This window comes from Myxine glutinosa, chromosome 13 (assembly GCF_964187855.1).
Source record: "Myxine glutinosa chromosome 13, kmMyxGlut1.1, whole genome shotgun sequence".
NCBI classification, from domain to species: domain Eukaryota; kingdom Metazoa; phylum Chordata; class Myxini; order Myxiniformes; family Myxinidae; genus Myxine; species Myxine glutinosa.
This window is the reverse complement of record NC_136273.1, coordinates 88,057,657-88,077,703: the sequence shown is the minus strand read 5'-3', so window position 1 is coordinate 88,077,703 and position 20,047 is coordinate 88,057,657. Positions and strand designations below refer to the sequence as shown.

Here is a 20,047-nt window from a genome sequence, read left to right as displayed (position 1 = left end):
AGAATCGTTTATTATATAATAGTCTCATCGTCTCACCACCCGATCTCCTTCCTGTTGTGTGGTAAAGCATTTAATTGTTTTTTTTATCCTCGGTAAACACCTGTGAATGTGAATTGTAATTACTGGTGAGATACCCGTGCTACGCACGGGTGGGAGGCCATAAGCAACCAGGCAATGCAGATACGGCGAATGCTAAAGCATGAAACCAATAAATTCCACATTCCTGCAGCACCCTCAGGCGCACATCAGACATGGACACCAGGTTTGTGAAGGACTTCCATGAAAAACATACCCGTTTGCAAACAAACGGGTACATTCACGTATAGAAACATCGATCGTGGGTCTGTGGCGATTCTGCATATGGCGATCCGCGAAGTTCACGTTTGGAATGTAGAAACCATCACGGCATGTCGTCATTCACTTGAACTCGATATCTCTTTTTTTCATTCCAAACAACATAACTCCAATCACAAAATAAACTTTTAACAACATTGTTAATGTTTCCTTCATTGTAAAAACTACCAAGTCAACAGTTAAAAGGATTTTGAGCCGATAGGTGTTACGGCCTTGGCAAGATCGATGGAGACAGCGATCTGTTAGCGTATACACCGTGTTACGTGGTCCCCTCGGTGAATACCTGGTCTCGGTGACCCCCGGACCGTGAGAGGAACTCCGCCAGCAAGCTGTATTATATATGCGCTTTCGCCACGCAATCCATATGAATTTCACCCAGGAGACAACTGATGTTCAAGGATATATTTCCAATGGTAATGATACCATACAATTTCAATGACACAACCACGGAGATTTTCCCCGAGCAATCAACAATACACAACCATCAACAATTCCCAATTCACAAACACTTCCCTATGAGTAAGATGGCCATCTTATATATGTGTGTCCCGGTGAGTACTCACAACCCCCTTTCGGTCTCTGCTCCTCACAATGTCTCTGGGCCCCTCCTGACCAAGATACTGGTCGGCGTCTCCGCACTCGGGCGGTTGAACGAACCCCGGGTGGACGTTTCTCCACCGGGCAGGTATCGTACCAGGCACCGTGGCTGCAGCCCCTCGTGGCCACGCGAAGCGGGTACGGTAGAGCAAGCCAAACCCCACGCCGCTTGCAAGGCGCGTTAGGCCCCAACGTGCGACCCGCACGCGTCTGTTTAGACGGTGCCGCGAACGATGCCAGACGCGGGGTCGATGCACGGCCCCACATCAACTTGACGTCTCCACCGGGCAGGTACACGTCCCGGTGATTCCTCTCGCCAGACAGGCTTCGGAACGCCGCTTTTCCACGCAGCGCAAGGTCGATCCCACCTTTTGTCGGAGCGGGGCGAGGAAGAATAATACTCGTCCTTTTCTCCTCGTGTCTTTTTCCTTCCGTTTTGGTCACTTCCGTTTCCGGCCACTTGTTCAGAAGGGCTCCTGACCCTCCAATCACAACAACCCTTAATATACTACACACGGATAAGCAAAGACCTGAATGGTAATCCATATACCTTCACATAAATATGTAACACTCCTCCCCTTCAAGAAAGAAAGTTTGAACCCAGCGAAAACTTTCTTTGCCGGCCAATTTGGAGAAACAAACCAGATAACTCAACCCCCCCACATTATCAGTTCCCCCCGGGCACAGTTATCACTTAAAAATAAAGCAACCAAAATTTCACCACAACCCCTCCAGATTACTCACTCTGGACTAAGCACCAGCAACGACATTGTCCCTGCCAAATCAAACTCCATCTCATGACCCTCTGACTTTGACCGTCCGTTTCTTGTGAATGAAGGTTAAGGGGTTGATCAAAGATCCAAAGTTACGCCACTCGATAGCACTTTTTCCGGGAGGCCAAGCCGAGTATTCACTACATGGATGCCTTTAGGAACGTGGAGTTCACGGTTAGTCCGTGCAGGAAAGTTCTCTACATGGGCGCCTTGAGGAACGTGGAGTTCACGGTTAGTCCGTGCATGAAAGTTCACTACCTGGACGCCTTTAGGAACGGCGTTCACGGTTAATCCGTGTAGGAATCTTGGCTCGGCGGCTCCGCCGCATTCAGTGCTTCAACTTCTCAGAACTTCCCTAATACTTAGGGTGGGACCACTTGTCCCTGTAGTCCCATGAATAGCGGTCTCCTTCTCGGCCACTACTTTGCCAATCCTTCCTTCGGGAGCGGCCGTAACTCAGGGAACCTCCATAATAATATTGATTGCGGCCACCACCAAAACTACCGCCCAGTTGTCCTCTCCTGTAGACCTCTCGACGCCTACGAAATGCCTTCCCTACTGTTATGGTCCGACCCTCCAAATCCTTGCCATTCCAATTCTTCTCTGCCTCTCTGGCGTCTTTTGTGCTGGCAAACGTGACAAAGCCGAACCCTCTTGACTGTTGCGTTTCCCAGTCTCTTACCAACCGCACTTCCACCAGCGGCCCATATCTGTTGAAGACAGAGGTCAGAACTTCTTCCTCTGTTTTGAAGTTCAGTCCCCCTACAAATAACTTGGCACTTTTGTCGCCATCCCGAGCTGGTGTGGCGTTAATTTCCCTGCTGGGCTCTTTACCAACCCTCAGGTTACCATAAACTTGACCCCCGGCCAAATCATTCCCGATAACCACAGATACCCCCTCTACAGGAAGCGTGGCTTGTAAACCGACGGTGACCGGTCCTGACACCAAATCGGACTCCAAATGGATGACATGAAGGGGCGCACTAACACCGCCCCCGATCCCCTGTAAACGAACACTATCCCCCGTTGCCGTCTCCTCGGACCATGGCAAAATGCCTTCAAGCATTAAAGATTGATGTGCCCCTGTGTCCCTCAATATCCTAACCGGTTTCCGGTTAGTCGAGGCTCCATCCCGTGACACAAACCCCTCTGAAATAAATGGTTGGTAACCCTTTTGATGGCGATTTCTCACAATGGCCATTGCGTTTGGAGTCGTAGTAGTCGGACTCCGCTCTGGGTCTTCGCTTTTCATGCGGTAACAACTGGACATCAAGTGTCCAGGTTTCTTGCAAAAAGCGCAAGTAGGCCCGGAGGAAAAACTCGTGGTCTGCCTCGGGCCCCCCGAACTATAAGTTTGTCTTGGGCCCGCATCCCTCCGATTTCGAACAGGTGGGGTATCATAGTTGTCCCCATAATCATCTCGAGGCCGCCGCCATGTATGGTCGTTCTCCGCACCTGCTGTTCCCCACCTCCCCTGCGGAGATCTAGGCGAGGAGTTAGGTTCGTGGACCCCTATTCGGTGGGTTAAGGCATAATCATCTGCCATGGTGGCTGCGTCCCACAACTTTGGTACTTTCTTTTCCTGCAGGTACACTTTGATGTCCTCGTGGACACACTGCTGGAATTCCTCCACCAGGATCAAGTCCCGCAATATCTCGAAGTCTTTCCCGACTCCTTTTGACTCACACCACCGATCAAACATGTTTTCTTTCACTCTGGCAAACTCCACATGGGTCTCACTCTCCCTCTTCCTGGCATTCCTGAATTTTTGCCTGTAAGCTTCCGGAACCAACTCATAGGCCTTGAGGATGTGCTTCTTCAGTACCTCATAATCTGCACATTGGTCCATTGGTAGCGCCGAATAAATTTCCTGAGCTTTCCCCACCAGCACACTTTGCACGAGTATGGTCCAGGCCTCCTCCGGCCAGTTTAATTGTCGAGCCACTTTCTCAAAGTGTGGGAAAAATTTCGCGACTTCTTTTTCACTGAACGGTGGAACCAGCCTCACATGTCTGCCCACATCCCAGGTTTTCTGGTTAGGTGTCGACCCCGTCAGCAAGGGTGGTGCCTCTCCCCGTTCTCTCATTAACTCCAGCTCCTTGAATTTGATTTCTTGCTGAAGCTCCATGTCACGTTCCTTAAATCCCTTTCCGCTTTTCTCTCCTCTGCTTCGAGGTCCCTTGCAGCTCTCCTCTCCTCCGCTTTTCTCCCTTCTAACCTTTCCTGGAGTTCTCGTTCCACTCTCCTTTCCTCTGCTTGCTTCTCTTCTCTCCTCTCTTCTGCTTTCCTTTCCTCTTCTGCTCTTTCCTTTTCTGCTTTCCTTTCTTCTTCTGCTCTTTCCTTTTCTGCTTTCCTTTCTTCTTCTGCTCTTTCCTTTTCTGCTTTCCTTTCTTCTTCTGCTCTTTCCTTTTCTGCTTTCCTTTCTTCTTCTTTGATCCGTTCCTGGCTCCGTAATTGCAACTCCAGTTTCCGGAGCTCAACGTCTTCTGGTTCTTCGGGTAGCCACTCCCAGGCTAACTCGTCCCATGTTCCTAATCCCACCATAGATTGTATCACCGTGGCCTGCAACTCTGCCTTCCTCAAATTAGTTCGGACCTCCAAGTTAAAATGTTTGGCCAATTTCAAGAGGTCCGACTTTAGCAACGCTCGGAACTGTGCCTCACTCGGGGTTACCCCAAAGTTCTGTGCCACAAACGCCATGGTGCCTATCGTTAACACCTGTTAACCTTCACCCAAGACTTTACCCCAATTTCTCCAAATTTTTTTTACCAATTAATAATTAATTAATAAATTTTAATTAATAAAAAAAATTATTATTTTATTATTTTATACAATTTTAAATCCCGGACGTAGACCCAATTGCGAAACCGCAAATCGTAATTTGGACGAGCCCCCAATTCTGTTACGTGGGCCCCTCGGTGAATACCTGGTCTCGGTGACCCCCGGACCGTGAGAGGAACTCTGCCAGCAAGCTGTATTATATATGCGCTTTCGCCACGCAATCCATATGAATTTCACCCAGGAGACAACTGATGTTCAAGGATATATTTCCAATGGTAATGATACCATACAATTTCAATGACACAACCACGGAGATTTTCCCCGAGCAATCAACAATACACAACCATCAACAATTCCCAATTCACAAACACTTCCCTATGAGTAAGATGGCCATCTTATATATGTGTGTCCCGGTGAGTACTCACAACCCCCTTTCGGTCTCTGCTCCTCACAATGTCTCTGGGCCCCTCCTGACCAAGATACTGGTCGGCGTCTCCGCACTCGGGCGGTTGAACGAACCCCGGGTGGACGTTTCTCCACCGGGCAGGTATCGTACCAGGCACCGTGGCTGCAGCCCCTCGTGGCCACGCGAAGCGGGTACGGTAGAGCAAGCCAAACCCCACGCCGCTTGCAAGGCGCGTTAGGCCCCAACGTGCGACCCGCACGCGTCTGTTTAGACGGTGCCGCGAACGATGCCAGACGCGGGGTCGATGCACGGCCCCACGTCAACTTGACGTCTCCACCGGGCAGGTACACGTCCCGGTGATTCCTCTCGCCAGACAGGCTTCGGAACGCCGCTTTTCCACGCAGCGCAAGGTCGATCCCACCTTTGGTCGGAGCGGGGCGAGGAAGAATAATACTCCTCCTTTTCTCCTCGTGTCTTTTTCCTTCCGTTTTGGTCACTTCCGTTTCCGGCCACTTGTTCAGAAGGGCTCCTGACCCTCCAATCACAACAACCCTTAATATACTACACACGGATAAGCAAAGACCTGAATGGTAATCCATATACCTTCACATAAATATGTAACAACCGCCCAAATAGCTATGTAGAATTCTCTCATGTAGAGATTAAACTCACGTCGTTTGAACTTTGGCCAAGGTCATTATTTATTTTTAATGATGTTTGTATACGAATCGAAAAGAAGGTAATTGGTTTTGGGTCGTCCTTTCCGCATATCTCGTGCGATTGTGAGTTGGAGAGACGACCGTGATGGCGGGGAGGGGGTTGGCATTCTTTCAAGCAGGGATTCAACCCATGTCCTTATAAAAGGTCTTTGTCCGAGGTCACCAAGTCCGATCGGTGCAGCTGTGCAGCGATGGGTGCAGCCGTTTGTGCAGCACCCGGGAAAATAACATTATGCGGGAGTCCAAACCTGAAAATGCTGGAGGCCAAAGCTGAAATTGGAAAACATTATACCCTATTTTACTCCAGGCGATCCCAGGATTACCCACCCAAAATATCGTTGTGATCGGTTCAGCCGTTTTTGCGGTACCTTCGAATGAACGGACGGACGGACGGACGGACGGACAGACAGACAGACAGACAGATGGACATTTGGTGAATTATCGTAAGATGTGCCGATTGCATGGCTGGCCGAGTGAGTTTTTTTAAGAAGAAAGGGAAAAATAACAAGGGCAATTACACACTGGGGATTATTCTTAAGCCCTACCTAATTAGCATAGCTCCACCCCTTGAATGGAGACACACCAACGCTTACACGGATATTTGGCCAAACAGGTTCCCTACTTAGTTAAATGAAAGTTCTTCTTCGTCGCGACATTTGGCGCATGCTGATCTATACAATAATATCTCGACTAAGGTATTTCGTTACCTACCCCCACACACGTAATAGTACTTTACTTACATGAGTGGCTTTTTTGTGATATGTATTTGCGCATTCAAGGGTGTATCATAGAACATGACAGAATCCTTTATTATATAATAGTCTCTCATCGTCTCACCAACCGATCTCCTTCCTGTTGTGTAGTAAAGCATTTAATTGTTTTTTTATCCTCGGTAAACACCTGTGAATGCTCAGTACCCTACCCCCATGTAACATCAACGAATGCAATGACTTACTTTTGGCCAAAAAAAATGTAAGGTGTGTCAAAGGGTGTTTTACAAAACATTGACCTTTCATTTTTTAAATTAATTTGTTTGGCACATTTTGAGTTTTGATTCGTTTTGAGAAGCTTTGAAGCAGAATCATCTATAATGCTTTGGGGTGACCTTAGTACAGTGGATGAAACTGCAGTTGCTTGTCTCCCTCATATTTTCTCTTCACAGGGCCCTTTAACAGTGACAGTGCAAGAGCTCGATGGATCTTTTAACCACAACCTACAGATCGAGGAGAACAGCACACGTCATGAGATCCCGTGCCACTCAAAGAGCCGTCGGTAAAATAACGGGTCCGCTTCGGTCATTAAGCTGTGATTGGCAAATGGAGAGTCGTATGTACTATTGCCATAGCTCAATGTTTTGTTTTAAGCCCAGTTGAAAGAATGAAGCAAATATAATACAGTATAGGATTTGTTTTGACGATAACATTGACCCCCCCCCCTCACCCCCCCGATTCCTTCCACCCACCTTGATGCTGGCCTTTTGTGCGGAATGCTGATGGAAAGGAGTGTGATGATGATAAGACGATAGCGGAGTTTTCACATTTTCAAAGTTTTCTTTTGTTGCTAATGACAAGGTCAGCATAAATTATCATATCATGTGGGTCTTCATTTGCTTTAAAGTCATCCGTCCAAGCGTTTTATCTCCTTCACTGTTGTAAATATGGTCTCGTATAAGTGAGAAGCTTTTATCAAAGGCACGGTTTACACTGTTTAATGTTGTGTGAGCCCCAAGTGACTGGAAGCTCATCTCATTGCAATCAAGTAACTTGCACACTTTAGCCACTTTCCGTGGGCATTTGTTAATTTCACCTGTTTCCAAAGGGATGGGAGAGGCTATTATTCGACCTGCGTACGTACGTGCGTGCCTGATTGTTTGCGTGCGATTAAGGTCACACGGGGACAGATAGCCGAACCAGCTTTAACTCCGAGGTGACCTCCCGATGATGATGATGATGATGATGATGATTATATTTGGCATGCGTGGGAATGAAGAGATGCGAGATGTTTAATTAAACGGAACACACGGGTTTATTCCGAAACCACAATAAATAAACACGACAGTAAAATGCAACACAAATGGTTTAATGACAATAAAACGCTGACGAAATAAATGTTGTGGTAAAACTAATTCCTACTGAGGTACCTCACAGACTGACTATTCTACATTCCCATTCAATTCTGCCAACACAACAAAGCTCCAAAAGCGTACACAAAATCTCTCAGCACACACAATGGCCAGCCGTCTTCCCCAAAAATAGAAGACTCGCTCTGTTCTTCCTCACTCCTGAGAGCCAAACGCGTCCCTCAAGACGTGGCCTACCGGCCTTCCTCCCTGCCCCCACCCCGAAGTTCGTCGCCTTTTCTGGGTGGGGCTTTTGCCTAATTAGGTCCATGGGGCGGGGCTTAGCTCGACCAGCTCCTGTCTGGCTTTTGGCACGCACTGGGGAAAACTAGCCTTAAACCCTATAGCTATTTAGCACGGCATCACCCCTTGCATGATGCACACAATTGAACAACCTTAAACTACAGTCTCCCTACTTAATACATCAAAATGCTCATACCTGTCACGCGGTCCATGCTATTTCCTATACAGTTCTACCTCTCCTACGGTATTCCTTTATCTACCTCCCATAAACATAACAATACCATGGCCATCTATGTAATGGTGCAAGTGTTTTAGGCAACATTTGCCCATTCTTCTGTACAAAACTGTTCAAGCTCAGTCAAGTTGCGTGGGGAGCATTGATGGGCAGCAATCTTCAAGTCATGCCACAGATTTTCGATTGGATTTAGGTCAGGGCTCTGACTGGGCCACTCAAGGACTTTTATCTTTTTGTTCTTTAGCCAATCCAGTGTAGCTTTGGCTGTGTGCTTCAGGTCATCCTGCTGAAAGGTGAACTTTTGTCCCAATTTCAGCTTTCTTGCAGAGGGCAGCAGGTTTTCCTCCAGGATTTTAAAAATGTATTATGCTCCATCCATTTTCTCTTCTATCCTGCAATTGTCCCAGTCCATGCTGATGAGAAACATCCCCATAACATGATGCTGCCACCACAATGTTTCAAAGTAGGGATGGTGTTCTTTGGGTGATGTGCTGTGTTGGGTTTGCGCCAAAATTAACATTTTGCATTTAGGACAAAACGTTTCGTCAGACCACAAAACGTTTTGCCACATGGCTTCAGAATCTCCGGAGTCTTTGCCATAAAGGCCTGTATCCCTTTCAAAGTTGCCATTGGCCTCTTGGTTTTCTCTCTGATCAGTCGTCTCCTTGCTTGGTCATACAGTTTGGAGGGACAGAATCTAGGCAGGGTCTTGGTGGTACCATACACCTTCCACTTCGTAATGATTGTCTTGACTGTGTTCCAAGGGCTATTCAAAATCTTTGAAATATTTTTTATACCCATCCCCTGATCTGTGCTTTTCCACAACTTTATCCCAGAGGTCTTTTGAAATCTCCTTGGTGCTCATGGTTGAGTCTTTGCTGTTAAATGCACTACCCAGCAGAGGAAACCTACAGGAACAGCTGATGTTATTCTGAAATAATTAGAATCACTACAATTTAACACAGGTGGAGGCCAATTAACTTGGTGTGTGATTGTGTAGGTGATTGGTTACAACTGAGGTAACTTACAATTGAAGACCTTTAAAGACCCCAAAAGACAGAAAAGACCCTTAAAGACCCTGGGGGCTCTTAAAGAACCAAATATCCCAAAGACCCTTGAAGACCCAAAATACACTGAAGATCCTTTAAGACCCAAATACCCTGAAAACCCAAAAGACCAAAAAAACCCAAACAACCCAAAAGACCCCGAAGATCAAAAAGACCCCGAAGACCCTCAAATGCCCCAAAGACCCAAAAAGACTGAAAGGACCGGAAAAAACCCTGAAGAGCTTTACAGACCCAAAATACCCTGAAGACCCAAATGACCCGAAGACTGAAAAGACGCCAAAGATCCAGAGGAAACAATAAACCCAAAAGCCCCTGAAAACCCAAAATGTACCAAAGACCCAAAATACACCAAAGACCCAAAAGACTTGAAAAGACATTGAAGTCACATTAAAGACCCAAAATACCCTGAAGACTCAAAAGACCGAAAAGACCCCAAATATATTTTGTCTGTGTTAGCTCTCATATGAGCCTCGACTAAGTATTCAAAAAAAGAAAGCCTTAAAGACAAGATCCTGAAGACTGAAAAGACGCCGAAGACCCAAAAGATAGAAAAGACCCTCAAATACACAAATGGCCCTGTCGACCCAAAAGGCCCGGAAGGCCCAGAAGACATAAAAGACCCAAAAGACTCTCAAAAGACTCTCAAAGACCATGCAGACCAAAAAGACCCCAAGGACCCATAGGACACAAAAGACACTGAGGATCCAAAAGACCCAGTGGAACAAAAATTCGTCAGGCCAAGGCTTCAGACTTTGGCACGCTCACGAACCGTCGAATAAATTGTGCCGACCAATCATTGAGGGGCTTTTCTGCTCGTAAATAGGAGTAATAAATCTACAAATTCATAGCACCCCACCACTCTCCCTGTCCATAGCATTCAGGAACAACCAATCAATCCAAACTGGCACCACATCACAGAAAATGGCAACAGAATACTGCTGTTTAAGTGGTAATGGAGTTGGACAGGGCAATAACTGCCTGTGGGAAAAAAACTATTGCAAAATCAATTTGTCCGACATCTAAATGACATGTGTCGCCTTTCAGTTGGCCAAAGCTGAAACAGGACATTTGCTGGATGCGAGGCATCAGAGACTATCCTCCGCGATCTATTCACAGTACGCTTTGTATAAATTGAAGCCTTGGAGGGCAACTCACATCCAATAATTCTACTTGCAGTGCGCACAACCCTCTGGAGCCGAAGCTTCTGTGGTTAGGTGTTGCATCCATACTATACACAGTCGCACACAGAGAGAACGTCAAAACACTTTCTCTATTGTCGAGATAAAACTGGACGAGAATCTCCCTGCGAAGGCGAAACTTCTTCAACTGCCGCAGGAAGTAGAGGCATTGCTGAGCTTTCCTGATAATATCTGTGTTGTGCTTGTACCTTGAAGTTTGAAGCAGTCAACAATTTCAATAACTTCACCATCGACGACTGAACGTTTTGTCCTCCGAAAGTCAACAACCATATCCTTAGTCTTTGCAGTATTCAGCTCGAGTTTGTGATGTTCGCACCATGACACAAACCCATTAACTTCCTGAAGGTAGTCTGACTCATCAGTATTCACGATACTACCCACGATGGTCTTGTCGTCGGCAAACGTCACGAGCTGCACAGACTCATGATGAGACGTCCACTGATCGGTGACAAGGGAATAGAGAAGATGTGACAGACAGCACGCACCCCTTGTGGAGGACCACTGTTCAAGACGATTGTCTTGGGCAACTTTTTGTTTAATTTTACCGTTAGTGATTGGTTTAGGAGAAAATCCAAAAGCAATTTGAGGGGATAAGGTCAAGGAGCTGGATTTAATTTTGAAGTTTCTGTGCGGCAATGGCATTAAAAGCAGAACTAAAATCGATAAAACCAAAATATGTATCGCCTTCACTTCACAATGGACATTTATTCTCAATTGTAGTGTAATCTATACATCCCGGTGGCGATTGTTGGAATTATACCTTAAATGTGGATTATGTCTAAGTTCGCCCCACCAATTTCTTGAGGGTGTGTTTTGTTTGCACCACCGTTGGTTTGAGTTGTGCTTCAAGGCCTCGGGTCTCGACAAGCATACTTTGGTGGCTTTAAATAAGAGTGGGCTATAAATGGGTCATTTTTTGTTTTGCTTAGGTGACAGTTTTTTTGTATTCCATTTGACCTATCTCACCATGAAATGACAAAATCTTCGGCCTGGGGTCCAGGAAAACAGTGTGCAGGGCAAAAATCCAAAATGGCCGCCGTTTTCCCTGAAAAATCACATTTTTAGCCATAACTTTGTCATTTCTGGGTCTTTTTACTTGGTTGTGGTGTCTAACCCTATGCTTATGGGGTCAGGCAATCTATTTATGCAATTAGAAGATGACACAGGACATCACAGATGACATCCAGGACACTATCGAGCAGCAGATTGTGCCTGTGGCAGTTTCAGGAACCTGGGACTTCTCTCGCAGAAAGCCGTGTTACGTTTTAAGCAATGCCCCTGAAATTGAAGATATGTTTCGTGAAATATGCTAATTAAGGGGGAAAAAGAGGTAAATTTGGTCAAAAAAGGTATTAACTCAACATCTGATGGTTTGTGACTATTTCTAGATGCATAAATAGCTTGCTTGACCCCATAAACATAGGGTTAGACACCACAACCAAGTAAAAAGACCCAGAAATGACAAACTTATGGCTAAAAATGTGATTTTTCAGGGAAAACGGTGGCCATGTTGGATTTTTGCCCTGTACACTTTTTTCTTGGACCCCAGGCCGAAAATTTTGTCATTTCATGTTGAGATAGGTCAAATGGAATACAAAAAAACTGTCACCTAAGAAGAATAACAATAAAAGTATTTTTGACCCCGTATAGCCCACTCTTACTGGAAAGGCAAAGTCTGGCGTATTTGTAAAACCTACTTCCCCCGCCCCCCCCCCCCAGCCCCGCTCATTGTTGATTAATGTTTTCTGCATGGGGGGGACAATTTGAATTTGTGTCCGTGGAGAATAGCGATACAGCGTTTGATGATTTTTGTCTTTTTTTTTTTATGCCTCTGCCGACTTCCCAAGGTCGCCAGAGGCATTATGGTGTTGGGTCCTCCGTTCGCCTGTGCGTCTGTCCGTGCATCTGTCTGTCTGTCTGTGTGTCCGTCCGTCCGTCTGTGATAGGCTTTCATTACCATAACTTGAGAATGGCTGAAGGAATCTAAGTCAAACTTGGTGCAGGTATGTGTAATGAGGTAACTATGAACTGATTAGATTTTGCGGTCATGAGGTCAAAGGTCAGCGGTCATGTTCAGTAAAAATCCTGTTACCGTGATAACTTGTGAACCAGTAATGAGATTTTGACCAATGTTGGTGCAAGTATGTATTATGATGCAAAATGAACTGAATTGATTTTCGTGCCAAGCGGTCAAAGGTCAAAGTTCAGACTCTGTAATAGATTTATAACTTGAGAATGGCTGAAGAGATCCAAGTCAAACTTGTTAGAGGTATGTATAATGATGTAAAGATGAACTGATTAGATGTTCGAGTCAAGAGGTCAAAGGTCAGTGGTCCTGTTGGATACAAATTCTGTTGCTGAGGTAACTTGTTAACCAGTGATGGAATTTTGACAAAACTTGGTTGAAGTATATATTGTGATGCAAAGATGAAGTGATTAGATTTCCGCATCAAGTGGTCAAAGGTCAGTTTCTGGATTCGCTTTTTGTTACCTTGATAACTTAACGACCGAATAACAACTTCAAAAAAAATATACAAAGTTTGATCGAGCTTGGTGCTTTGTGTGTGACATTTAGCCATCATTCTCTGTGAAACAAACAGCTTTCAGGATGAAATACACTTTAGCTTTTAACTGTGACCGATGAATGACTGTAACTGTGACCGATAACGGCCATGAATGACCGATAAATAGATTCTGCTCATATTTAATTCGGATATAAGATTCTGAATCTGATGTACAGTGCAATATTCTGTTACATAGCGTCGGTACTGCATCGATACTTTGATCCGGTACTGCCCAAGTAGTCTTTTGAAAATGGTTATACTGAGTGGTTTTGCCATTGCCTTCCTCGCAGTAGTTATTGGCAGGAATTTGTCATTTGTCCAGCGTGCTGGCGATAGCCCGCCTACTCTTCATGATGAACACCATGGGATCTTTATCATCCACCAACTAATGCTGGCAGGTAGTACACCCAGTTTAACGTTCATCCGAGGGCCAGCACACACATTGATGAATCACCCCACCTGTGAAACACCAGCATGACAGTTTATAGCTGGGTCAGGATTCAAACCAAAGCTGGTCATATTTGAGGTGAGTGTGCGTAACTCTAGGCCAGCCTCTGATCTTCCACTATCTATAACCTGATTTGTGAACGTCTGTTTGTTTGGATGTGCCTCATGGACAGCCTAAGGAAGTGACTTTGAGAGGGAAGAGGGAGTCCACGGAGGGTAACTTTTCACGACAAAAAACATGTGCGCATCAGATTTAGATAGGGGTGTGCCACCATATAAGATTTCTGATTTAGTCCACCATATAAGGTTGATGTTGATGTTGATGTTGATGATGATGATGATGATGTTGATGTTGATGGTGGTGGTGGTGGTGGTGGTGGTGGTGGTGGTGGTGGTGTGTGTGTTAGTGTGTGTGTGTGTGTGTCGCATGTGTGTGTGTGTCGCCATTTTTCTTAGAGATGGCTGAATGGATCTTCCTCAAACTTTCAGAGGTTCATCATTGACTGCTTGGGAGTGTTTAGGCTTTTTTTTGTCTTTTCTTTTTTTTAAACAAATAGTTCGTTTTTAGGATTTAAAAAAATCGTTTTATGGTGCTTAAGCCATTTTGATTAATGACAGTTATATACAAGTACACATTCGCATAAATAAATACAAAACAATTACCAGACATTTGAACACAAATAACACTGGTAAACGAATTGTAACTTTTTAAAATCAGAGACCTCAATAAACTTTTCCAAAGTGTTCTTTTGTGCTGTTTCCGAAAATGATTTTACTTTTTCTCTATCACATATAGTTTTCGAGATATGATACCCACCCGTTTTAGCCAAAAGCCTTTTTTAGCCAAAAGTTAGTCAAGGTCTTTTGTGCGAAAAAAGTTTAAATCTGTTGATCATGCATCCAGAGTGGATTAAACTATGAATCCTGCAAAAAACAAACAAACGTTAAACTAAGGTATTTATTTCCAAAACATCACCTTTTTACCGAGAAACACATCAAGAATGTGATTATAAACACTGTGCACGAGACTTTCTTTTGTGGATCCATTCAGTGTTGTCGCGACAGAGCATCCAGCAGTAGTCGGCCATCATACTTTCATTCCAGAAGCCTTGGTACCGGTTTTCCATTGTTTGGATGTCTTGATGAAAATGTTCTCCTTGTTCATCACTTACGGCACCAAGGTTGTCAGGGGAAAAATGTTGGTGTGAGTGTAAAAAATGGAACTTCAATGACATTTGACAACCTAGGTCACAATAAGCAATTATCAAGTCCTCTACTCCATCTTTATAAGCTGGTGACTTGTTCCCCAAAAGATTTTGGCACAGCCAGGTGAAGGATCACCAGGCATTGAGCTCTAGCTCATTCAGACAGTTTTCAAAAGTTTGGTCTTTCATCAGTTGTCTAATTTGGGGTCCAATAAAAATTCCTTCTTTCAGTTTGGCTCTAGTGATCTTGGGAAATTTTTCTGCCAAGTATCTAAAGCCTCCTGAGTCATTTTTCTCTATTTGTTTGACAAATGCCTTCATCAATCCCAGCTTTATGTGGAGGGGAGGAAGAAGAATCTTTCCGGGGTCAACCAGTGGTACATGCTGGACGCTGCTACTGCGTGGCTCATATGCGACTCTTTGACCCCATTCTCGTCTGCTGTAATGATGGGCTGTTGCTCTGCTGTCCCATAAACATGAAAAGCAACAGTACTTTGTGAATCCTCCTTGCAACCCCATCAACATGGCAATAACTTTTAAGATCCCCATAGATGTTCCAATTGTAACTGTTGTACTTGATGGCATCCAGAAGTATGCCCATGGTTTAATGAGTTTCCTTCAAGTTAACAGAGTGTGCAATGGGAATGCAAGGTTTCTGATTCCCGTTGTGTAGTAGGTCAACTTTCAGGCTTCTTTTGGATGAATCAATGAATATACGCCATTCAGATGACATGTGTACTTGAGATGGGGTATTAAACAGACCATCTATATCATTGCAATAGCAAAGGGGACCATCAACTGTGAACATTCTCGCCAGAGCTTTATTTCTGCTGCGATAGTTAGATACTTTGACACTGTCGTCGAGTAGTCCTTTCTCTTGGAGTCTTGAGTTCTGCCTTCTGCCTTCTGCCTTCTCTTTGGTTCTGCCTTCTCTTTGGGAAGGGCTCGATCTCTTCTGAGATCATTGAGCTTCTCTTGTGTAAACACCTCTGGTTCAGCTGTTTCAACATCAGGAGAGTAATCTGGATCATCCGAATCATTGTTTCCACCATCTGCGCCTTCATCGCATTCCAAATCGTCAGCCACCGAAGAAATTCCGTCAATGGGGGATTGGAATTGGAATTGTGTCGTTGTGAGGGATGGATCTCTTGCTGAGTCTAGTTTTGGGGAGATGATTTTGTATTTTTGTTTTCTTAGAGAATCCAGCAATATCAACCAAACAAAAGTAGCAATCACTGTAATGATCTCTTGATTCGCACCATACCATGGGTACAGCAAACGGTATTGATTTTTTCTTTCTTCCATTCAGCCAATCTCTTAGTCCGTTCGAGCATGATGTGCAGATGTTATGTGGTACCCACGTCTTTTCTTGGTCTTCCAGTTGGCATCCAAAGTATAAGCGAAAGAGTTTCTTGAGATGCTTCGTGATAGCCCGTCTTTGTGACTTGGATGTAAATGAGCCACATACCTAACAACAGTTGTCTGGTGAGTTTTTTGCACTTTCTAGGCATTATTGCTGGAAAAACTCATCCAATTAGTTTCTGTAATTACCTGGAAAAAGCAGAAAAAGTTATTAGAAAATGGGTATGAACAAAAGAAGTCAGAAATATTAGATAAGCCACCATAACGTGCCAGAAAGAAAGAAATATACTCGATTAAACTAATTGATTGAACTCTACATACCATAAATATATTCAAAGCCGGTTATCATGAAAAGTATACGTGCTAGAAAAAAAGTAAGAACAGATTTGGAATCAGCATCCAAAAATCTATTATAAGCACAAAGAAACATTCTTGATGATTTCTACTTGTTGACCAGTTTAATCAAACAATTCCAGAAGTGGTCGAAGTTGGTAGTAAGGCTTATTCTTCTTCTTGAACGTCATCATATTTAATTCAGAAACGTGATCAACGGCACATTCACCAACATATATTCAACGAAAAGGTAAAATGATGATTTGACATTTGTGATTGATTCTGATTTGGATGTAATTGCTTTTCCATTATATTTGCCCTCATTTCAAATATGTTAAAGGTTTTTTTTTCACTTGAGCAACGCTGGGTACTCCAGCTATAAACGCTTTTATACTTTACTCGGGGTACAAATACAAATACAACTTTGTCTTGGGCGTAATATAAGCTATGAGGTCGCGGTCTCATTCGGGGGTGTGGGGGACCGGGAGAGGGGAGTAAATTCTCTATGTAAATGTGTACTGTGTAGCGCCACCTTATGATGGTGGCAGAGGGTTTTACAATTCCCTTTTTTACCTGGGCAACACTGAGGTTAAAGCACTCTTTGCACGGGTAAATTTTTCCTCCTTCCCTTCCCCCCCACGTCCCCCAAAATGGAGGGGCCTGTCAACCCCCCCCCCCCTAAAAGATGTATATGTAGAACATCTTTATCCTCCCTCTCCCTTCACCTCTCTCTCCCCTCCCCCTTCCACTCGCCCCACTCCCTTCCTCACCACTCCCTCTCCTGCAACCTTGCCCCCCCCCCACCCCCACACCCACACTTCCCCCGGCAACGCCGGGTACTCCTGCAAGTATATAATACATCTGTAAAATTATATTCGCTGCAAAACGTTCTGAGCTACACTTTAACAACTTTGACCAGGGGTGTTTCTGCAAAGCTTTAATTATTTTCATTTAAGTATGCATGAGGCACACTGGCTTATTAAACACATTATGACAGTTTTATGAAACGGTCATTCCCCAGGCAATGTTGCATACAACACACAGGTTCTCTAGTTAGTTATTTCATCAGTACATGTGCAGATAGTGCTTCCCTTTTGTAGCGTGGGTTTCACAGGTCAATATGCGTTGATTGTGTGGGATTAGCTAGGTTTTCCCCCTTTTCTCCACATTTCCTTAAAACACCAGTCAAACCTAAAGACGTGAGCTGATTTAGGAAAACATCAAATCACAGATGCCACCTTTACCACCCCACCGGTGCCCATTTCCTCGAATGGCAGTAAGCCTGGTGGCGTCTGGTCAAATCTGTTTCTGGTGTTTGTTCCCCCTCCATCCACTCCCTTACCTCAAACGGCTACACAGCTGACTCCGCACATGAAAAAGCTGAATGCCTCAACTCTGTGTTTGCCTCTAAATCTTGTGTCCCAAACCCATCCCTCTCTGGACCCAGTCGTACCCAGCTGCTCCTGGACTCTGTGTCCTTTCCTCCTGACGAGGTGGAAAAGTTTCTGTCAAACCTCGACTCTGATTCTGCAACTGGACCTGACGGCATCAGCCCACGGGTCCTAAAATCCTGTTCTTGCGCTCTTTCACTCCCTCTCTCTGTTCTCTTCACCCTCTCTTTTGCTGAAGGTCATCTGCCATCTGCTTGGAAATCAGCCAACATCACCGCTTTACACAAAAAATGTGCAAAAACAGATTCTAGCAACTACAGACCAATCAGCCTTCTCCCAATTATCAGCAAAGTCATGGAATCCATCATTGCTTCGGATATGAAATCTTTCCTCTTCTCCAATGGCTTGATCTAAGATCATCAATTTGGTTTCAGACCAGGTCACTCTACTCTGGACATGCTGCTTCTGCTGTCTCAACAATGGAAGGAGGTCCTCAATGCCAAACAGGAAATTAGAGCTGTCTCCCTTGACGTATCACGTGCCTTCGATACGGGCTGGCACCCCGCTATGCTCACCAAACTCTTCTCCTTTGGTAGTCATGGAAATCTCCACGCATGGCTGGCGGACTTCCTCTCTAGTCATAGTCAACGTGTGGCCCTGAATGGGTTTCTCTCATCTCCTCTTCCTGTTCAGGCTGGAGTTCCCCAAGGCAGTGTTCTGGGCCCTGTGCTTTTTCTGGTCTTCTTCAATGATCTCTCTGACTCTCTTAAAAATCCTCTCTATCTCTTTGCTGATGACTCCACTCTCTGCCGCTCCATTCCTCATCCCTCAGATCGGCAGTCTGCAGCCTCCTCACTCTCTGCAGACCTGGACAAAATCACAGACTGGGCAAACAAGTGGAACATGTCTTTCCATCCTGACAAATCTCACACTCTTACGATATCTCTCCAAAAAGACCGACTGGACAACCCTCCCATCCACTTTCTGAATAATCCTCTCCAAGAAGTTCTGTCACTCAAGCTTTTGGGTCTCACTATCTGCCATGATCTTTCCTGGGAAAACCACATTTCAAATCTGGCCTCCAAAGCCAGTCGCCGACTGGGCATCCTCCGTCGTGCGAAGTCCTTCCTTGGCACACCTGAGCTCCTCACCACATACAAGGCTTTCATCCACAGCTCAATGGAATACTGCTCTCCCGTCTGGGCTAGTGCTCCTCCTCACACCTAGCTCGTCTTCACGCTGTTGAAACTAAAGCGTTCAGAATCATTGGAATCTCCCACGATGAAGCTATCTCCAAGGGCCTTTCACTTACTCACCGCAGGCAGGTTGGTGGTCTTTCCGTCTTCTTCCGACTCCTCTCCGGCCTTGCTCCCCCAGCTCTCTCTGGGCTCTGTCCCCCAAATATTCCTACAGGTCGCACAAGATCTGCCTGCAACCCTCTTGTGGTTAAACTGCCAAAATCAAGACTCTCTGCTCACCTTCACTCCTTCATTCCTCTTTTCTCCCACCTCTGGAACAAACTCCCTCACTCTCTTCAATCCCACTCCTCCCTCCAGGTCTTTAAAACAGCTGTTCACCACCATCTCTTATCTTTCCCCATCCAAAACCTTGATCTTTTCTACCCCCGCTAATTTCACCCCAAATCCACTTTTTTGAAATACCAACTTCTTTCCTGGAAGTCCTTGGTGTCCTTGTGTTTATACTTCTCCCACCCCCCCCCCCCCCTTCCCACGCCGCCTCCCCCCAAGCCCTCTCCCTCCCACACATCTCCCGATGTCCCTGCTCTCAAATGTTGTGTTTGTGTGCTTCCCCTTCTCTCCCCATCTTGTCTACCGCTCCCCTTTTTATGTACTTTGTTTGCCTGTTTGATTTGTTTGCGTGATAAATGTTAGCTCTTTCACGAGCCTCGATCTGTTTGCACAAAAAAAAAAAAGAGTAAAAAAAAAAAAGAAGCCTTTACACCTGTGCCGCACTAGCCTTTTCTTAAGTGTACTACCAGGAAAGAAGACAAATCACGAGCTAAACCTTTACACCTGTGCCACTTCTGCAGCTAACCCTTTCCCGTGAACAACAAGTCTGAACAGGCCTAGAGTTTCCCATAAACAACAAGTCTGAACACCTCTGTTCCCATCAACAACAAGTCTGAGCACCTCAATAAGTTATTTTTATCCTCTCAAAGCTCCGCCCGCCAAGCCGCTATATAACCACGGCATTTGAGATATTAGAGAGGTGTAATAACCACCTTTAGAGGC

The 20,047-nt window shown here is 45.1% G+C and overlaps 1 protein-coding gene across 5 annotated transcripts in view; it reads left to right on the top strand.

Annotated features, from left to right (window-relative positions):
- The window catches only part of TAF2 (TATA-box binding protein associated factor 2), a 162,170-nt gene that overhangs the window by 71,309 nt on the left and 70,814 nt on the right, over positions 1-20,047 (top strand). For all 5 annotated transcript variants that reach the window (XM_068134798.2, XM_078767761.1, XM_078767762.1 and 2 more), the window contains exon 14: positions 6,793-6,902. In XM_068134798.2, the coding sequence (XP_067990899.2) occupies positions 6,793-6,902 (110 nt within the window). The remainder of the gene's footprint in view (positions 1-6,792; positions 6,903-20,047) is intronic.